The 21,004-nt window shown below is 39.9% G+C and overlaps 1 protein-coding gene across 7 annotated transcripts; it reads left to right on the top strand.

The window, feature by feature from the left end:
* The first annotated feature begins 93 nt into the window (after positions 1 to 93).
* ift88 (intraflagellar transport 88 homolog) lies at positions 94 to 20,643 on the top strand. 7 transcript variants are annotated; one of them, XM_082509507.1, is made up of 27 exons: positions 94 to 320; positions 543 to 605; positions 789 to 848; positions 1,112 to 1,165; positions 1,288 to 1,351; positions 1,601 to 1,670; positions 2,431 to 2,521; positions 3,064 to 3,168; positions 3,669 to 3,771; positions 4,566 to 4,912; positions 4,983 to 5,053; positions 5,184 to 5,270; positions 5,934 to 6,033; positions 7,414 to 7,500; positions 7,674 to 7,860; positions 9,131 to 9,239; positions 9,828 to 9,978; positions 10,367 to 10,482; positions 10,838 to 10,890; positions 11,009 to 11,074; positions 11,187 to 11,293; positions 13,624 to 13,696; positions 15,630 to 15,677; positions 16,279 to 16,293; positions 16,489 to 16,539; positions 18,802 to 18,909; positions 19,986 to 20,643. In XM_082509507.1, exons 1-27 carry the CDS (start codon positions 240 to 242, stop codon positions 20,105 to 20,107), a joined length of 2,589 nt encoding a protein of 862 aa, XP_082365633.1. In that variant the 5' UTR covers positions 94 to 239; the 3' UTR covers positions 20,108 to 20,643. The 7 variants fall into 7 exon arrangements, with proteins under 7 accessions (XP_082365633.1, XP_082365632.1, XP_082365635.1 ...); XM_082509506.1 differs by having other exon boundaries at positions 15,627 to 15,677; XM_082509509.1 differs by lacking the exons at positions 16,279 to 16,293; positions 16,489 to 16,539 and having other exon boundaries at positions 15,630 to 15,670; positions 18,780 to 18,909.
* The last annotated feature ends 361 nt before the right edge of the window (positions 20,644 to 21,004 follow it).

Below are 21,004 nucleotides of genomic sequence, written 5' to 3'. Positions count from 1 at the left end.
TGTATCCTAGCAACGAACGAGCGCAACTTCAACCAATTAGGTTGAGGCCAGACGATGATGGACGCGTGAAAAACCAATCAGAGGTTTGAAAAGGAAACTGTCCCGCCCGTGCCGCGTTGAATTGTGGGACGAAATCCTAAAAGGACAACAAAATATTATCAGTTATCGCGCATAGAAAACTGTTTGTTTGCCACACATTGAGGATTATTTTCATACACTACCTTTCCGGAGAAACAGAAATGGAACATGTGCATCTGGCTGTGGAGGAGGACGACCTTTATTCGGGTTACAATGATTATAATCCGACATTTGACTCGGAGGTAAGTTAACCGCTAACCTAACACTACATTAGCACATTGTTTCTAAGCGTATAGAAAATCAACTTTGAAAAATTAATGTTGGTTATATGAGGTCGAGATAGTGGCATGGCGAAAGACTAATTACTTCAAAGTTTTATTTCAAAATTGTTTGTGTAAAAAATGTCTGCTCTTCCGTCGGCCCACTATGTAAAAAATGAAGACTAATTGTTGACTAATTTTAAGGAGCTGGAGAATGATGTGGGCTTCCAGCAAGCAGTGAGGACAAGTCATGGAAGAAGACCCCCGGTAAGTGCCAAAAATCTCTCTCTCTGTGTGTGTGTGTGTGTGTGTGTGTGTGTGTGTGTTTGTTTGTTTGTTTGTTTGTTTGTTTGTGTGAGTGAATGAGTAAGTAAGTGGGAGAGAGAGAGGGGTTTTCTGGAGGTGTATAAATCGTTTAACTACTAATATATCATGTCTTTAATTTTCTAGATGACTGCCAAGTTTCCTGGCACTCCCATTGGACCTCGATCTTTAGCTTCTTCTTTTGGCGTAAGTACAATGAAATAGAATGATCCTTTAAAAGTGAAACATTTTTGAATGAGCACAACAAATACAGATACCTCCTTCAAAGTGCAGTTCTTTGTTGAAAGTTGCTCAGATTAAATCAATGATCAGTGACAAGATGTGCAGCCAATGGTGATTGTTTCATTACTGTGAAGCATTTATGTGGAACGTTTTTTTCATATCTACATGTTAAAAAGACCTAAATTATTGTTATTGATTACAATATTAATACTTATTGTTTCACAAAGGCTCGGCTTCATATGGCCTCTTCAATGGGACGACCCATGACTGGAGCTGTACAGGTGAGAAGTATTATTGAACAATCAAATGTGCAAATAAGGTCTTGCATAGTTTTGTTAGATTATTTTTTTTATAATTAGTGTTTACTATATATGTATTTTTTGTTATTTTGCAAATGTACCAGGATGGGTCAGCCCGTCCAATGACTGCCGTCAAAGCAGCAGGTTACACCTCCTCCCTGAGTCGTGGTGAGTTTAAAGTTGTCTGTTTCATCTATTGTCTTTTGCGTGTCGATAATGATTTAAAAGTTATTATTGTATATTTCAGGAATAGGTACAGTTGAGTGTTTCTAACATAAAACAATAAAAAAAAAAATTGCATTTTTTTGTTAATATAAACCTCTGTGCATTCCTGTAAGGACATATTTATAGATGCAAGTTCTGTGTCTTTCCCCTTGCAGTTATATAGTGATGAATTGGTATGATTTATATTTTCAGGCTCAGCCTTTGACCCTCTGGGCCAGTCCAGGGGTCCTGCACCTGCACTCGAAGCAAAGAATGAGGATACGTAAGTTATCACTTTAGACTGCTTTGTTTCAGTGTGAAAATGCTATGCAGTACACTCACTCTGCAACTTCATTAGGTATGCCTGTTCAACTGCTCTTTGATGCAAATATCTAATCTGCCAGTCTTATGTCAGCAACTCAGTAAATTTAGGCACATAAACATGGTCAAGATGACCTGCTGAAGTTGAAACCTTGCATCCGGGAAAGAAATGTGATTTAAATGACTTTGAACGGGGCATGACTGTTTGCTTGAAACAGCCTGGTTTGAGTTTGAGTGTTTAAAAAACTGCAGATCTGTTGGGAGTGGCAATTTTCTAGTTGAAATTGTCGTGCTGATGCTGCTTTGAGATGATAGGAAGGTAACAGACAACCACTCTTTACAAGCAAGGTATGCAGAAGAGCATCGCTGAATGCACAGCACATCAAAACTTAAAGCAGATGGGCTACATCAGCAGAAGACCACGCCATGTGACCCTCCTGTTAGGTAGTACAGGAAGCTGAGGCTACAGTTTAGAGGGTCACTGAAACTAATAGAATAGATTAGAAGAACAGAAAGAAAGCATCGCTTGTGAAATTCTGATTGTAGGGTCACAATTTGGCATAAGGAACACAAAAACATTTCGCCATCCTTCTTCGCACCAGTGGTTCAGGCTGGGAGTGGTGGTGTAATGGTGTGGGGGATATTTTCTTGGCACACCTTGGGCCTCTTATTACCAGCTATTATAAACTGACAAATGTTTCACTCTCATCATGTTCTTGCAGGCCTGAGGAGAAGATCAAAATCTTGGAGAAGAAAGTGAATGACCTGATAGAGGAGAGCTGCATGGCACAGAGCATGGGAGCCTTACAAGTGGTCAGCCTTTCACTCTTTAACAAACTTTTTACTAATGTTGACTGTCTGGATTTAAAGAGAAGGCTCTCCAAGTGGGGCAGTTTGTCATAATTCATTTTTAACTGTGTCAGCTCTCTCACAGTAGTATAAAAATGTAAGCAGTATAAAAACTGCTTACATTTCTACCAGAGTAATACCTAAAACGGCTGTTAGGACAAAGTACTTGAAGTTTATCAACCTTCCCATTTCCAGTGGTTTTTCATACATGAGGAAAATTGGTCTAATATTTTACAGGCAATGTGTTATGTCACATAACAGCAGTGTGTGGTTTGCTGTGATTTCTGAAAAATTAAAAGAGCTGTTTTTAAAAATATTGTTATTACAGGTAATTTTCATCTTGTGGAAGGCCAAGGCCTTTTTGGTCGGCACCAGAATGTCTAATGGGCAGGAAAAACTTGTTACATCATTGCAGCAGAGTGTTTATTCATAATTACTTCTGATTATTACCCAGAAGTGGCTTACTTGCTGTGTGTGTTTGTGTGGGTCTGTGTCTGTGTCTACAGGCCCTTGAAAAAGCCAAAGAGGCAGGGCGGAAGGAGAGAGCCCTGGTCAGACAGAGGGAACAGTCTGGCAGTGCAGACCATATAAATCTAGACCTCACGTACTCTGTAAGTCAGGCTGCTGTATGCTTGTTCTACACTCTGCACTCATGAGTAATGATTTGCTTTCTAAAAGAACAGTCTGGTGTTGATTTTCTTTTGAAAAAACTACTTTTTAATGCCTGAAAAACCAAACTGATAAGTGATAAGTAAAAATAAGCAAGAGAGGGTTTTTTTCAGTCAAAAATAAATCAAAGTTGTACTTTTCATTTAAAATGCTCCATATCCTCCTGGTCTACAATAACTGTAGAAATAAACCACAAGTGCTTTCTCAGTAGTGTATGCAAAATCTGTTCTTATTTATCTCATTCAGAGTAAATTATTATTATTGTTTCATATTAAAATATTAAAGTAAATCATCTCAGATGTTTGTGTTCATGGCTCAGCTATTTAGGAAGGAACAGCTCGCGGAAGACAGATACAATTTAAAGTTTGTTTTTGAGAATCAATTTCTAACATCAGTTTTTAATTATTTTATTTAGAAATATTAAATGTTTCTCCCATTACAGGTTTTGCTCAACCTTGCCAACCAATACACAAACAATGAAATGTACCCAGAGGCCCTGAACAGCTACCAGATCATTGTGAAGAATAAAATGTTCAGTAACGCAGGTGAGCAGGCCGCTCAGCTTCACACTCACTGCTGGTGTACTTAGAATGTGGCAGCCCTTGTAAATACAATCATGTGAAAACGAAGTTTTATACACCGCATGAAAGCTTGTGGAATACCTTCAGCAGCAGCAACTTCAAGTAATATTTATCCCAATGACTTTATCAGTGTTTCCTGTTGTTGTTGAGGAATATTGGCTCACTGTTCTTTACAACATTGCTTCAGTTCCTTCAGGGTTTCAGGCATTCATTTATCCACAGCTTTCTTAAGGACCTACCACAGGATTTAAATCATGTTGAGGTCTGCACTCTGACTCGTTTATTGCAGCGTGTTGATTCTTTTCTTTTTTTAGTCATTCTGTTATAGATCTGCTTGTTTTCATGGGATCATTGTCCTCCCCATGACCCAGTAACACCCACGCTTTGCAGGTGGCCTCACGTTTGACTCGACAATACTTTGGTATAAAGACGCGTACATGGATGTCTCAATGAGTGCAAATCTAAGCTATGCTCTTCTTGTAGAAACGTATATCGAAGCCATACTAGATCAATCATTTTCTAATTGTACTCTCATGAGCTTTAACATGATAACTGAGGCCTGTAGACTCTGAGGTGTAGCTCTTGGTGTATTTTTGCAGTATCTTGGATTTTTACTGCTGGGAAAATTGTGGCATTGTGTTAAATAGTCCCAGATCACTGACACATAAGAAAAAAGTCATGTTTCATACATTGTAAATTCTTTGTTGTATCGCTTGTCTTGTGGTTTTTCCGTCAAACTATGCATGCTGCTGTTCCAGGCCGCCTGAAAGTCAACATGGCCAACATCTACTTTAAACAGAAGAACTATCCTAAAGCCATCAAGTTCTACCGAATGGCGCTGGATCAGATAACAAATGCCCACAAAGAAATGAGGATCAAGATCATGCAGAATATCGGTGTAGTGTTTATCTGCATGGGCCAGTACACAGATGCCATTACGTCTTTCGAGCACATCATGAGCGAGAGTCCAAATATCAAGACAGGCTTCAACCTTATCCTGTGCTACTATGCTATCGGTGACAGAGAGAGGATGAAGAAGGCCTTTCAGAAGCTCATCTCTGTTCCTCTGGGCATTGATGATGAAGACAAATACATCCCTTCCAATGTGAGTGATATTTTATTACAGCATTTATTATTATTTCATTAATTAAGTCTAGTTCTGCCAACTCTTTCAGGAAGACACCAGCTCCAATATGGTCATTGAAGCCATTAAAAATGACAAACTTCACCAGATGGAGAGAGATCTGTAAGAAGATATTCACAACACAAACCCAACTCTGTCTTGCTCCATCAGTCCTCTGTGTTACTCCCCCCCCCCCCCCCCCCCCCCCCCCTTAATTCACCTGTTCCTCTGACTTCCTGTATGCTGTTCATAGAAAAACCCTGGCTGAGAAATACATCATGACAGCAGCCAAGCTCATTGCCCCAGCGATTGAGACTTTGTTTGCTACTGGATTTGACTGGTTTGTTACTGCTGTCTTTTTCTTTGCATCTAAAGACTTTAATGTGAGCATGGTATGTTTGTTTGTCATTGAATAACTGAAAATTGTGACAGTGCCTAAGTGTTGTATAATTACAGTTCATTTACGATTACATAAATGTCCCAACTTCATTGCTTGAACGTTTAAAAAAAAAAAAAAGCTCAAAGACTGCCCTTAGAGGGAGATTGTAACAAGAAGAAGGTTTTAATTGTTTGAGTCTTCCAGTGGCTCTCGTTTCTTTAGTGGTGGTGTGAGGGACTTTCCAAAGTTCCTTTACTTGCCTAAACTTCTCTGCACACTAGTTTGATCACATTTTCTGAACATTTTTCTGGAGCAGACTGACAATAAACCTCAAGCTCTACTATTATTTCGACAATTTCTCTCCCTAATGCTTTCTTATTTAGGTTTTTAAATGAACATAATACATGTTGAATACTCGTAAAAGTACTCGACATGTGCATTGATGTGCACTAATGCACATTAGTATGTTGGAGAGGACCATTTCAATATTGAGAAACATAAGTCAAAATCAAACAATTGCTTAATTATTCTCCATTTATGCACCTGCTGTTTACAGTGATCAATCGAATGCTGGCATTTGACACGTGAAGATAGTGAATGTATGTTTTCTTCTTTTTTTTTAAGGTGTGTCGACATGGTGAAGAGTTCTCAGTATGTCGAGCTTGCCAATGATTTAGAGATCAACAAAGCCATCACCTACCTCAGACAGAAGGACTTCAAACAGGTGAGAGTATCAGCAGCATTAAGGGTACTTCCTTCTTTTCTGGTCTGTGTATTTTATAACCACACCTTCCACTCTTAATAATTTGCTGCCAAACTAAATTTTAGACCATAATAAGACATCAAAATGAGGCTTTAGTAGCTTCCATCATATGTGGGTGTCATGTAAATTGATACCTTTGGTAATATTTGCCAAACCGAAAAAGTCGATGCGATTAAGTAAGGATCACACGCATTCAATTTATGGAAGTGTAATTCCCTTAAAACATGTGAAACCTGTTCTTCGTTATCCGTTTACATTAATTTGTGTTTCCATCTTTTTCTTTTCTTTTTATAACAATGTTGTAATACTGTTGCTCAGCACTATTCATACTTGTGCGTTTTCTCTTGTTGAGGCTGTTTGAACAGAGCTCAGTGTCCGACTGAGTATTTCATCTTCTCATTGCCTTTTTGCTTTTGTTTCCTCCCCATCTGCATGCCTAAGGTTGAGGTATGTCTGCCTTTCATTCCCATGTCCACATTTAGATTGTACTGGGTTTGTCCCCCTTAACTTGTTGCTTCATAAGGACGTCTTTTACCCAAATAATGCCACTGCAAGGAGACGTTTGTGAGGCAGTTATTGGTTTAGGCCCCACAGACTGCTCAGGAAAATCTTTGTGCTGAACGTATTCTTTGTTAATAATAATATCCAACTGAACAGTGGAGGACATGCAGCCATGTGTGGAGCTGCTTTGTGGCTAAGATTAAAGGACTCACTGTAGTAACTAACTATCTTGTAACCGCTGGTTTTACATCTGATGCATGCTGTGGTGCTTTTACAGTATTTACACACAGGAGTGTTGGTGATGTAACTGGTGGTCATCTGTGCAGCTGTAGCCAAGCTGGTGATTTGTGAAAATGCTAATCCTTACTCACTAATACAGTTGGGAAATTTTCCCCAGAATGTAACATACTCATAGAGACAGTCAGTTAGACAAAAAGGGGAAAGGGACTGACTTTAAACTTGCAAAGCATTATATTTACTTCACCAGAGCACAGCACACAGTGAAGGTGACGCATAAACTGATGTAAGGAATGAAGCAGAATTACAGCTTACCTTCAAATGTTCTTAGAAAAAAATGCCAAAATGTCCAAGTATCTTCACCATAAATGTGAAGATGCATATGTAATTTATCAGTGATTGGCTATTAATGGTTAATAATATTGTCGTTGATTCTTTGACTAACAATTCAGTAAATTTATGTGTCTTTTCTATGTTTCTTTGTGTGTTACATGCTGGGGAAATACGCTTGTACTTAAAATATCATTTATTACTGAGAATGCTGTACTGGAGGAGCTTTAGTACAGAGTGTTACCCTGATTGTAATGAGTTGTGTGTTTTCAGGCAGTGGAAACATTGAAGGCATTTGAGAAGAAGGACAGCAGAGTGAAGAGCGCTGCAGCCACTAACCTCTCTTTCCTCTATTTTCTGGTAAGAATCTCTTGATTATAAAATAACATTAGACTGAAAAGTTCTGAAAATTTAAAACACTTAAAATCAGCAAAATATTTGGAGGTTTGCTGTTAAAAAAATGTAATACTAAATGTTACTGTTGGGAGATGATTGAACAACCATATTCTCTTCTCTTGTAATTTCCCTAACAGGAGAAAGACTACGACCAGGCTGATCGATATGCCGACCTTGCTATGAATGCTGATCGTTACAACCCAGCAGCACTTATCAACAAGGGCAACACGGTGTTTGTCAAACAGGACTATGAAAAGGCTGCAGAGTTCTACAAAGAAGCACTGAGGAATGATTCCTCGTGCACCGAAGGCCTTTACAACCTGGGTAAGTGCTCCTTAACTGCAGCTGTAATGCGGTAGTAGATAAGCAGGAGGTTTGATGTATTGCGCAACAACAATTGGACGTGCAAGAATCATTTGGGAATGAACAACAAGAGCTTGCTGCACTCTGAACTGTGGTCTGCTAATATTTGCTGCAAGCACTGGTTGAACTTTAAATTCAGACTCTTGACTGTTAGGAAAATATAGTGAGGCCATAAGTGCCCTGTCTAAATCTCTGTGTATCTTCATCCAGCATTCTGCTATGAGTATCAGAATATTGGCTGAGGCTACATTGAGAATAAGTGTGGACACAGCATGACCGACTCTATTGGAATGTGCACAAATACATAAATAACAAGAAGCACTTAGAGCACAAACCTCCCCCAGGGCAGCTCACTCTCTGCGAAGTATTTACTTTTAATTGTATTTTATTTTGTGTTTAAAGATTATGTAGGAGTAGGTAATGGATAATTGGCATTGATTTATCAATACGTGGACACAAATAACCTTATTTTATTATATAATAATATACTACAGCATGTTTCTAACCAAGTAGGCAGCTCATTTTCTTTCTCTTGACAATACTTTCTTTAAAGATAGCATGCATTTTTGGGTCAATTTGAAAGAAAGGCAGATGCAAAATTGAGGTCAGAGGTCAAATGTGACATATTTGGATGCAAACTATAATGTGAGATTTAAAATTCCCATATACCATTTTATAAATGTTTTTAATACAAACAATTGCAGTAAGAAAAATAGTTTTAATTACCTCTATCTACTGTTATTACTTTAACCTTCAGATCAAGCTATTGACCTTAAAGGAGAGGTCAGAGGTCAAATGAGACATGATATTTGAAAGCTTCATGGGTACTTTCTGTTGACAGTACACACCACAGTTGTCAGAATCTTAGTTTCAGTTATCAGGCTAACATTAGTTAACATAACTTATCAGGCGTTTTGGTCTGTTTTCAGCCAATAAATCTTTAAGTTCACCTTGAAGACCTTGGTTGATGTTAACGAAATTTAAATGGTTTGTTAATATGACCCGACTCTACACCTATACAAAGTTTTCTCAGAATTCATTTAAAACCTTTGGAGCTATCGTATTCACAGACACGGTAGCTCTTTAAACAACAGCATCCAAATTTTAAAGTCATCTTAAGTAAAAGGTATCGCTGGAATAAAACTACACCAACATGTGGTATATATGTGTGATTATTATTAACATAGAGGCACAGTTACGTGACTGAATTTTCCCCTAAACCTTGTTCCAGGTCTGACTTATCAAAGACTGAATCGCCTAGAGGAGGCTCTGGACTGCTTCCTGAAGCTCCATGCCATTCTGAGGAACAGTTCCCAAGTCATGTACCAGCTGGCCAGCCTGTATCCCACTGCTAACAAGTGCTATGTGGAGATGGTTTTATCAGCGGGCCAGTACAATCGCCCAATATTAGCTATTTGTTCTTCTATTGTTATCGGCATTTGTAAGAGACAATCAATGAAAATTAGAGAAGTAAAGAAGACGTGAGAGAAATGCCATTACAAAGTGTCAAAGTCCATTGATGTTGCATAGTTTGTTCACCAGGGGGCACCATACGATGCCCCTGTTGCCAACAACATATTTAGAAAGACACAAACACAAAAACCAGCTGATCTGAGCAGAGTAAGGCAGCCTTTACTCCTAAACATAAATCTGTTTGGTTTCTTTGCTGTGTGTGAAAGAAAACATTTTTAGACGATATATTGGAATATCTGAGTTCTAAATCGCCAAATATCAGTATATAGTCTGATATAGTCTTAAAAATACTGTGTCAGACAGGCTCTAGTGATCGTTTGTATGTCACACAGATGATCTGTTTTTACTCGTATGTACTTTAGGGTTTGTTGGAATGTGTTCATTCAGGGATTCGAGCCTGTTTGTCCATATATCATCACATGAGCATCTATTAGTTCTTAACACTTTGATCCCAGCTATGAGCTTCTAGAAAATCCCGAACAAGCAATCGAGTGGCTAATGCAGGTCATCAGTGTAACTCCCACAGACGCCCAGGCACTGGCTAAGCTGGGAGAACTGCATGATGGCGAGGGGGACAAATCCCAGGCTTTCCAGTACTATTATGAGGTACCAGAAGCTTAATTTCATGGCGGGGGGTTTTCTCTCTAAATTACACTGTACAGAAGTTAACAGTATATTTTTTGTCTGTGGACCCATTGTAAAAAACAGCAATTTGTACAATGAAAAAATTGTTTGTTTTTTTTGTCACTTTTTTGCTCATCTGTTAGTTAATTATGTTAGAGTAGTATGAATGACCATGATGGAGATATTTAGCAGTACAAAAGGCTGTAAAACTTCTCAAAGTGCAGATAAAAGTAAAAGATTTATGCCCTTCTTCACATTATCTAAACACAGGCCGGATTGGACCCTCTGCTGTCCTGATCCTGGCCCCCAGCCCCTACTTTTGACACCACTACTTTAAGCTAACTAATGTTGTTACGTTGTTGCTGTCCAGTCCTTTAGGTACTTTCCCTCCAACATCCATGTGATTGAGTGGCTCGGAGCTTACTACATTGAGACACAGTTCTGTGAGAAAGCCATTCAGTACTTTGAAAGAGCCACGCTAATACAGTAAGTAACTACTATTTAGATTATTTTAAACAGATAGCACGGATGGGTTGGTAAAAAATTGTAAGTTCACACTCTAAGGTTTTTATGGAAGCCCTTTAAATGAGTTTCAAACTTAAATGAATGTGAAAGCCTCTCGTTTTATATGGAACTGTTGCAGAAAAAATTAGTGAAGTTGTTTCACATTCTCTAATCTTGAGGCACATAGTTCCACCTTTTTTGTTACGTGGTATCAATTATTAAAATATATTAACTATTTCAGTGTGGTACTGGCATACTGATATGAGGTCAGCAAAATGATTTAAGTCAGGTGTTGGTTTGTGTGTTTATATTGATCAGATGTGTTTCTGCTCCTCAGACCAACTCAGGTGAAGTGGCAGCTAATGGTGGCAAGCTGCTACAGACGAAGTGGTGAGAAAAACACGTTTCGCCTCAGCTTGCATGGCAATAAAACAACAAAGCAAAGTTGCAATGTGAGCTAGCAGAGTTCATTTCATTTTTTTGTTCTTTTTCTTTTCCTCTTTCACAGGAAACTCCCAGAAAGCACTGGAAACTTATAAAGAAATCCACCGAAAGTTTCCAGAAAATGTGGAATGTAATTGATCCAGCTTGTTACACAGTTTTCAACGGAACTCTTGACCAGCAACAGATGGTGCCCTGATCAGAGTGTAAAATTAAAGAGTGTGTGTGTGTGTTGTTTGGTGCAGGCTTGCGTTTCCTGGTGCGGCTGTGCACAGATATGCAATTGAAGGAAGCCCAAGACTACGCCACCAAACTGAAGAAGGTAGAGAAGATGAAGGAAATCAGAGAGCAGGTATTCTGTCAGACATTTCTGAGTAAATAAACTAATGATCTGTTTGGCAGATCTCAATTCTACATTTAATTAAAAAAAGACTTGAAAATAATTTGCAGAAACCCCCCCACAAAAAGTTCACTAACAAAGATAGAAATAAAATGGAATTGATTTTTAATAATGGTGACACACACACATATTTATAACATATAGATCCATCGAGGCTGGGGTCTATCACACCAGGCAAGACCCCAGGTGCAGGCTGTGTAAAGATGCCCCTGAGACAATCCAGCACATAACAGCAGGGTGGAAGATGCTAGCAGGCAGGGCATACATGGAACGCCATAACCAAGTGGCCGGCATAGTATACAGAAACATATGTGCCAAGTATGCCCCCTCAGGGTGGTGGAGAATGACTGAGCTAAGATCCTGTGGGACATAGTGGTGGTAGACAAGAAGAAGAAGACAGCCGTAGTGATAGATGTAGCTATACAGATTGACAACAACATCAGGAAGAAGGAACATGAGAAGCTGGAGAAGTACCAAGGGCTCATAATAAGTGGTCCGAGTGGTAATCGGAGCGCTCGGTGCAGTGACCCCCAAGGTAGGCTCCAGCAGATCCCAGGAACAACATCCGAGATCTATTTGCATGAATTAAACTCCACACACTCCACTTTGTTTTGTATAAGTGGGTCCATCTGATGCATGTTAACATGCTGCCTGATGAATTACTTGTGTATTTTGCAGTTGTACATTAGAGACCTTTCGGGCACTTTCATCAATCATCTTTTCATCACTTTTTTTAACAGAACCCTGACGTCTGTTCCTGGATGAGCGCTCGCTGATTTAAAACACGCGCGTTTCCTTTAGATGCAACGTTGGACCGTGGTCACTGCAACTCTGCAGCTGCATGAAAAACAGCTGTTTTTCGTCTCTATTTTCCATGAATCAAACAGATGCTGTACAGCTGTTTAACACCTGGCTGATAGTAATCTCGGGTCTTTTTCAAAACAGCTTTAGTGTTTGGAGAGCTGTTCTCAGGTCTGATGCCAGAGCAGTTTGAGTTGTTCAGTGTCACATGAAACGTCAGAATGAATTAGAAAAGTGGTCAGTGGTTTGAATATAAGCAGCCAAAGGGATCAATCTCATTTTCTGTGATGGTTAGCATAAAGCCTGTGTTTTCTTTCCCAATCTAAACCTAGATTAACTCAAGACCCAAGTCATGGAACCACATTACATAGGCCAACAATGTTGCTTGTTTCTAATTGGATCTTATCCCACTGCTTGCATATGATCAATAGAATATCCTGGTTTACTTATGCTGTATTAATATTGTTCTTAATTTCTGGGTTTAAGCGCACTGCTGATGATGAAGATTACAAATAACACAGAATGGGACCTTTCGCACATTTGTCTGTGAAGAAAAATATTTTTAGGTGTTTTACCAATGCAGTACTCCAAGACTCTGATCACGGGAATGTTCTCATATCCTGTTTATTATGAATAATAGCTGAGTAAGAAAATAATCAGCTAACACTGCATCTTTTGAATAACTTCTGCAATGCATTGTTCCTTATATGTAATTATTATTTAATGGCTTCTAAACAACACACTTGTGATACATAAACTAGAGGTGGTTTGGGATCAGTGAAGATTTGAAGAAAGCCAGAGTAACAGAGCCGTGTGCCTTGGTCGTGTGGAGTGATATATCAAAGCCAGGAACAGATTAGACCGATGAGTTCGTCAAATAACAACCAGCTGCTGTTGGAGCAGAGAAACAGGCCTGCAGAGAATGATGGAGGGTTGACTCGTTAATCCCCAAATTCTTCAAACTGAAAAACAGTGGAAAACAACCGATCCCACTGATAAAACAAACTGCACGGTGCATGACACGAGGACTGAGAGGATAGCAATAACCGAAATCTAATATATGAGCTCGACGTTGGCTTTGTGTGGTTGTTTTTCGTGGCATCATATATCCTTGTTTTCATTTCTTTTCCTTTTTTGTCATCATCTTTAAAACTAACTGCTTATGGTTTTAGTGATTCTGCAGAGTACTCCCCTGACTTTATGTAAGGCTTGTTTACATGTAACATTTTTATGGTATGTAATATTTTTTGCGCATTAATGTCACATTCCGTTGAATATTGGGGCTTATCTTTTTGCCAGATTGTTTTCATAGCAAAAAAATGTACTTTGTTTATGAAGCACAGTGTTTATTGAAGCGCTGTAATCTGATTGGCAAAACTGCGTTTTGAAGTCAAAGACATTTAGAACACATTTAGTGTTATTTGTGTCCCTGCCCGCAATTTCTCTCATACGCCACCCTTTTCTCTTATTTCCCTTTGCAGAGGATAAAATCGGGACGGGAAGGCAGCGCGAGAAGTCGAAGAGAAGGCAGAGAGAGCAGTGCAGGCAGCGCTGGTGAGTCGGTTGTTGTTTTTCAAATTAGGTCAACAGATTACCGCCGCTGTTATTTGCAACTGAGTCCAGAGTTGTGCGTCCACACATCATCAACCTATAGTGGTGTAAATAATTATTCGATCTCCATTGCTTACTTTAGAAAGATATTAACGGTCTCTAATTTTTATGGTAGTTTAATGGAAAGAGAGAGAATATCAACCAGAGTTCAAGAAAAAAAAACTTGTATAAAAGTTATAAATTAATTTGCATGTTACTGAGTAGAAATATATTTGATCCCTACAACTGCAACAGAATTCTGTCTCTCACAGATTGGGATCAATCAATTACAAATACTCCTGAGCTCAGTTTGTGTATAAAGCACACCTGTCCACAGAATCAGCTTCTTCCATTCCAGCCTCACCACCACCACCATGGCTGAGGCCAGAGAGCTGTCAGAGGTTGTCAGGGACAAAATTGCAGACCTGCACAAGACTGGAATGAGCTACATGACCGTAGCTTATAAAGCTGCTGGTGTGATTATTTGGAAATGGAAAAAACATAAAATAACCATCAGTCATCCTCAGTCTGCAGCTCCATGCAAGATGTTGCCTCATGGAGTGAGGATGGTGATGAGGCGGTGGATTACCCCAATATTACATGGGAGGAGCTTGTTAACGATCTGAAGGCAGTCGAGACCGCAGTCTCCAAGAACACCATTAGTAACACGCTGTGTTGTAATGAACTGAAATCTTGCAGCGCTCAAGAAGGTCGTTTTGCTCAAGAAGGCTGTGCAGGCCAGTCTTGAGTTTGCCAGTGAACATCTAAATCATGTTGGGGAAAAGTGCTGTCGTTAGATGAAACCAAAATCAAGCTCTTTAGCATCAACTCAACCCTCTGTGTTTGGAGGAAATGTAATGCTGGGTATGACTCAAAGAACATCATCCCCACAGTCAAGCACACATTATGCTTTGGGCTGTTTTTCTGCTAAGAGCACAGGACAACTTCACTGCACTGAGGGGCCAGTGGACGGGGCTGTGTACCGTAAAATCTTGGATGAGAACCTCCTCCCCTCAGCCAGAGCACTGAAGATGAGTCATGGATGGATCTTCCAGCATGACAATGACCCACAACGTATCGCCAAGGCAAGGGTTTCACCATCAAGTACTTAGTAGGTGTTATGCTTGAGGATCAAATACTTGTTTAAGTCAGTGACATGCAAATCAATTTATAACTTTTATATAATGTTGGGGTTTTTTGTGGATTTTTGGATTTTGTTGACATTCTGTGTCTCCATGGAAACAAGCAAACATACAGATTCAGCAGGTGATCAGATAGTTACTTTCCCCCATTGTATCTGTGTTGCGGTGTTAATAATGCAGATGTCAATAAGTATGTAACTGTGCTGGTGATGTGGCATCAAACAACTGTGGATCCCCCAAATCAGCCAGCAGAGAGACAGAGAGCCACACATCTGTCTGTGGCATCTGTCCACAGATTGTGCTCTCCATGTCCTCTATCCACGTTCTCTCTGCTCAGACCTTACATCATTAAGGATTTAAACTTACACTTGTTTTGTGTTGTACTGCAACACAAAAGGCACACTGAGCTCCTAGAATGAGGCACATCTATAAAAATCTTATTAGAGTCACATTGAAAACCATCTCCATGTGTGGGTTTTGGTGTAATTTCAAGTTAAATGAACATACAGTACAGGAACATCTGTGAACTTTATTAGGCGTAGGTTTTTTTCATGGCAGCTTGAGCTAAACCAAGATTTTAGTTTGAGAAGTTTGCTCACATAAATATAATTTTCATAAAACATTGTAATGGTTCTGATGTCTCTTCTATAACGACGATCGTCGTCATGATTTTGATCATCAGATCCACTCTTTTATTTTTATGTCTCACTGCTTCTTTCTGTCTCTCTACCTGTTGTTCACACATGCTGCAGCAGGCATCTCCACACCTGTCCTCATCTCTCCTAAGAAGTCCAGCGTTATGGGTATATGTTTTCAAACACCACACTGAGGCCTGATCTGCTCAGACCTCCTCATCCTGCTGGATCCTGCAGGATGAGGAGGTCTGAGCACTCTGTGGGATTAGTGGACTCTGAAGAGGCTGAACATTCAGTACAGATCCCCATCAAATACAGACAAATAGGCTGGCTGTGGCACTGGAAAGCTGGACCATGAGCAAATTTCAAATGTAATCCATACAAACCAGAGAGCCTCCAGAAAGTGTAACAAGGCCCAGCTTTTCCATGATGTGCAGCTGAACGTCTCTAGCAGGCTCCTGTAGTCGAGTTGTATTCATATATGAGTTTGTGTAACGGACACCTGTTAATGCGCTTGCTGCTCTCTCCCGCCAAGGCTTCCATTAGTCCTCTGTGTCGTGATAAATTAGATTAGGACTTTTCATCTTCCCATAGCTTAGTGGTGCCAGAGCCTCCAAATGCATCTGTTAAAATGAACACACACGGTTGCTGGAGACTGTCCATCACAGCCTTGCTACTTCAGTCTTTCAGATGCTTAAATATTGGTTTGAACGTTTAAATTGTTGAACTAAAACCCAGATCCTTTTCTCATTTTCTCATGGTGCACAAGATGAGGTCAAAGCAGGTGAGAGAAGCGAGGTTGTAAACCGCAGACACATTTATTGTCATCATCTTTCATTGCAAGTGGCAGACTTTTTTGCTACTCTCTGTGCTGTAAGACCTTCAGTCTAGCTCTGTAATCTCTCCTTCCTTCTCATCTTCTTCTCTGGATCTTCTGTCTTCATCTGTATTCCCTCTCTGCTTCCTCTTTGCTTCCCAGTATCTCAGTCTGAGTCTAAACACTTCAGTCCACTACTGGACTCGGGGAGAGGTATGTAAGACTGTGACTTTCAGGCTATGTGCCTGTAATTCTGGCCATTTGTAGTTGAATAAACTGGGGCTTGTTTCTTTGCTCAGTTCATTCAATTCAATTCAATTTTATTTATCTAGTGCCAAATCACAACAACAGTCACCTCAAGGCGCTTTATATTGTACGGTAGATCGTACAATAATACAAACAGAGAAAAACCCAACAATCATATGACCCCCTATGAGCAAGCACTTTGGCAACAGTGGGAAGGAAAAACTCCCTTTTAACAGGAAGAAACCTCCAGTAGAACCAGGCTCAGGGAGGGGCGGGGCCATCTGTGAGCCAGAGATTAATAACAAGTATGATTCAGTGCAGAGAGGTCCAGTAACACATAATGAGTGAGAAAGGTGACTGAAGAAGAAATACCCAATGCATCATGGGAATCCCCTAGCAGCCTACACCTATTGCAGCGTAACTAAGGGAGGATTCAGGGTCACCTGATCCAGCCCTAACTATATGCTTTAGCAAAAATGAACATTTTAAGCCTAATCTTAAAAGTAGAGATAGAGTAGAGATGTTTCAGAAGTTGTTACATCTGTAGTTTGCCCTCAAATGCACAGTCAGCTCACCTGCCAATGAGCTTTAAGAGCCAAAACAGCAAAATTCACATAAATTAGACTAAGGGAAGCTGTGTAGCAGCAACAGCATGTTTAGGTTTGTACTGTGAGTCTCTGCTGTGAAATCTTAAGATGACCTCTGATAAAGTTCTTCAGTCAGGCAAAGGTGTCTGCACATACAGGTGATTCTCTTCTACGGAGCATTAGCATCAGACCTATTTTATTTTTAATTTTATAAGAGCTCCTGTCATTAGAAATCTTTTAAGTGATTAAAACCATCTGAGTGAAGCACTGCAAGGCACGCATAGCAGAAGTGAGTTTCCCAAGTGAAGAAGAAAAAATGGACCTGATCCAGAAATCGTTTGACAGGCAGCCGTGATGTTGGACTGTGCTCATTTTTTGCACTGAAAGGAGGAGGAGGAGGGGAGCGAGCACTCAGACGGCTCCGAGATATTCGGGGAAAACCCTCTCGTTCACCTGAGAGTTTTCCATCTTTTCTGTAAAGTCTGCGTATTGTGTGGTCTCGTGTGTCTGCAGGTCTTCAGCTCTCTCGTGACTGACGTGTGAGTCTGGTGGTTTGTTTTCTCACGTTTCCACAGCTGTCGTTCTGCAGTCTGAATCTGGTGAAACGCAGTGGCAGAACAGGAGAGAAGTGTGTCGAAACGTGGGGATTTTCTAACCTGTGTTTTCTATCATGTGTGATGTGCCTTTTCAAACGTAAATGATATGGTTGGGTTAATGTACCTGAACTTTTTTTCAACATATCTTTAATAAGAAAAAATAGTTAAAAGCCAGAAAGTTGCGTCATCTCTATTGATCTCCATCTCCTTGCAAAAATAAAGGGTTATTTGTGTTTCAGAGGTGTATAAAACAAGCCTATAACGTCTTTAATTGTGGAAACTTCTGTTGCAGCTCCTAGCTTCTAGCATGTGTTGTGTAAACTAAAAGAGAAATGCAAACGAAACTGTCCAAGAAAGGAAGGCAGGGGGGAAACGTTGATTTTTCCAACCGAGGTCTCAGTTTGCCAGCAGTTTGAGATTTTTTTGGGACTATGAGGGGAAGGTGGAATATCAGGCCTCCTTCCTGTTTTTCAGCTTTCTGCTGCCGATCCCCTAAGGTTTCCAAGGCTACCTGGCAGCCAGATGTTGGCTGCTGCTGTCTGCAGTCATGTCTGTAATTCATATCACTACACGCCCCTGTCAGCCTGTCATATAAGCCTGGAACACACATGTGCACATTATCCAGCATATTCATTACATCCTGTCAAAAGTACCTGAGTGTGTTGCATATTAGTGTTGCATTTTAGCAGCTGGTCAGTAGGCATGTTCGACCGCGCCATGTTTTCACAAAAATCGTCCATTATTGTACAGCAAGTCGTACATGTCAGTGATATTTAGTGACTGTGATTTCACATTGGAGGAATGCTTTTTCTGCACACATTCAGCCAATGTCAGCGAGATACTTGGGCCATGAAAAAGACATTTTGTACGTGAAAGTGTGCAAGAAAACTTTGCACGTCTATATTCAGTCGCATGCAGGCCACAGACAGAGGCACTGCTGTTTTAAACAGCTTAAACATTTAAACAGCTTTTAATAGGATTTTGAATGTGAGTATTGCTTTTAAAAAAGATCATGAGTCAGCAGGTGTGTGCTTGTTTTTGTACAGACAGTGGTCGCAGCAGCAGCAGCACCAAAGGAGAGCGTCTGAGCGCCAAAATGAGGTCACTTCCTGGTTCAAATGAACCTTATGAAGCCAGCAGTCCAAAAGAACTGGGTGAGGAAACCATATTTTTCTCTGCAGTTAATGATATAACACCTACCTAATTATCTTATGTCTTTGAACTTCATGTGTTGTGCAAGACATACGTGCCTGTTTTAGAAAAATATGAGTAAATATATAACCACACAGATGGTTTATGGACATCTTAGTTCAGTTTCATTTCATTTAGTGCTGGAACATCATCTACATGGATGGCTGAAATTCTGATAATTTAGCCATCCACATTATGAGTCGCAGTGAGCTGTAGTGTGAATGTTAGATTGGAAAAGATCGAAAAGCACTCAGGCATAGAAAAAAGTGCTTGTGTGAATGGGTGACTGAATTCTATAAAGGTCTTTGAATGGTCCAGTAAAGTAGAAAAGAGCTGTATTCGTGTATCTATTTAGAGTTCAAGCCCATGTTGAAACACATTCTGAGGTTTAGATGATCATAAAGATATTATCAAAGGTTTTTCTTTGTCTGCAGCACACAGCGGATAGTCCTCTGCAGATAAACTGCATGGGTTGTCATTAAGTATTGGGCCGCACCTCTAATCTTTGAATTCAGGTGTTGTAAGTCCCTTTGCCTCAGATGTATAAAATCTAGCACCTGGCCGTGCAGCCTGCCTGTTCAAACATTTGTGCATGAATGAGACGTTCTAAAGCGCTCACTGTAATAGGATGCCACCATTGCAACAAGTCAGTTTAGCAACCGCAGCAACTCAGCCAAGCAGTGACACACCACAAACAGAGCAGGGTCACTGAGTATAAGGGAAAAGAACAACTTGAATAATGTATCCTTAAATGCAATTCATTGCAGCTGTTTAAAAATGGAACAGAGTAATATTTATATCAGTGTTTTTAAAATATGAACTTAAATGTTGAAAGTTATCTTAACTCATCTATTTAGAATGCCAAAAAATGCAGTGAAATTGTCTGTGCACACGATCTCACTCTGCAGCGCTCCTTGAGAAAAACACACACAGAAAAAGAACGGCATTGGTAGAAAGGATGTACAATGTTGACATTATGTCTCTATCGGGATACAGCGTCCCAAACTATTTCATCACAAGCTGTTCCTCCTGTGTGTAGATGCGTCTTACGTGGACCCACTGGGGCCTCAGATGGACAGACCAAAGACGGGAGTCAAGAAGCGTGTGGAGGATGACGACTTTGCAGATGAAGAGCTAGGAGACGACCTGCTGCCAGAGTAGCTGCATTAGCACAAGGCTATCTCTGTTTGTAAGTCAAGCTTCACCACAGGACGTTTTAAACTCACGTTCAGCAGATGTTTATTTACATCTGTTGGTAATCCATGATGGTCCAGATGCTCTTTCACACTGAACATCTTTACCTGACATCTCAGTCCTTCGTCAAATGAAAATGTATCCATTTCTAAATGTCCGTGTGGGAAATGAATGCCTCTGTACGTGATAGGAATGCTGGTTACATGACAGTGTGAGACACCTCAGACAGCTTTGTTCTGGCTCTTAAGTCCAGCACACGGGGTTTCAAAGAAAAGGACATACTATTCCATACCATACTATTACCCTGTATCTTTGAGCTCATTGCTAAAAATTGAAAAACATTTCACCGTTCTGATGCTTTTAAAGGCAAAGGTTTGTGATTCATCTGTTCCAGATTCTGTTTCATGTTCTGCATTTTGTAATTATTCTATTGTATTTATTATTTTTTTATTTCTTCATCTTTATGTCTTTTATTGTATCATTAAAAGAGAAACTATTTCATTAAGGAAATAATGTTGAGTCTGAGTATCAATGTGACAGTTTGTTAAAACTTTAAAACAAAGTGCATGGGTAAAACTAGAGCTGACATTAGCAGCGTTGTTACGTAGCTATTTGCATGTTATCTAAAGCAGGAATGTCAAACTTATTTTATACTGTGGACCACATGCAGCCCACATTGATCTTAAGTGGGCCGGACCAGTGGAACTCCCCTTTTTGTCAGTGTAAAGAAGTTTAACGACACTTTTAATCCCCGATTACAAGAAAAAGAAGTTCAGTTCCAGCAGTCTGTCTCAGTCTTTCCACACGGTAAACAAAAGCTGCTGTAGTAAATAAAAGAACAGTCATGCTGACAGACTGTTTGGG

This window comes from Aulonocara stuartgranti (assembly GCF_965226115.1).
Source record: "Aulonocara stuartgranti genome assembly, chromosome: 16".
In the NCBI taxonomy this organism is placed as follows: domain Eukaryota; kingdom Metazoa; phylum Chordata; class Actinopteri; order Cichliformes; family Cichlidae; genus Aulonocara; species Aulonocara stuartgranti.
The sequence above is the reverse complement of the archived record's forward strand: the minus strand, read 5'-3'. Positions and strand labels throughout refer to the sequence as shown.

Coding starts and splice junctions, on each gene's coding strand:
- ift88 (XM_082509506.1), top strand. CDS start 240: ATGGAACATGTGCATCTGGCTGTGGAGGAGGACGACCTTTATTCGGGT. Junction 3,772..4,565: donor TAAAATGTTCAGTAACGCAG/GTGAGCAGGCCG, acceptor CTGCTGTTCCAG/GCCGCCTGAAAGTCAACATG. Junction 9,979..10,366: donor CTTTCCAGTACTATTATGAG/GTACCAGAAGCT, acceptor GTTGCTGTCCAG/TCCTTTAGGTACTTTCCCTC.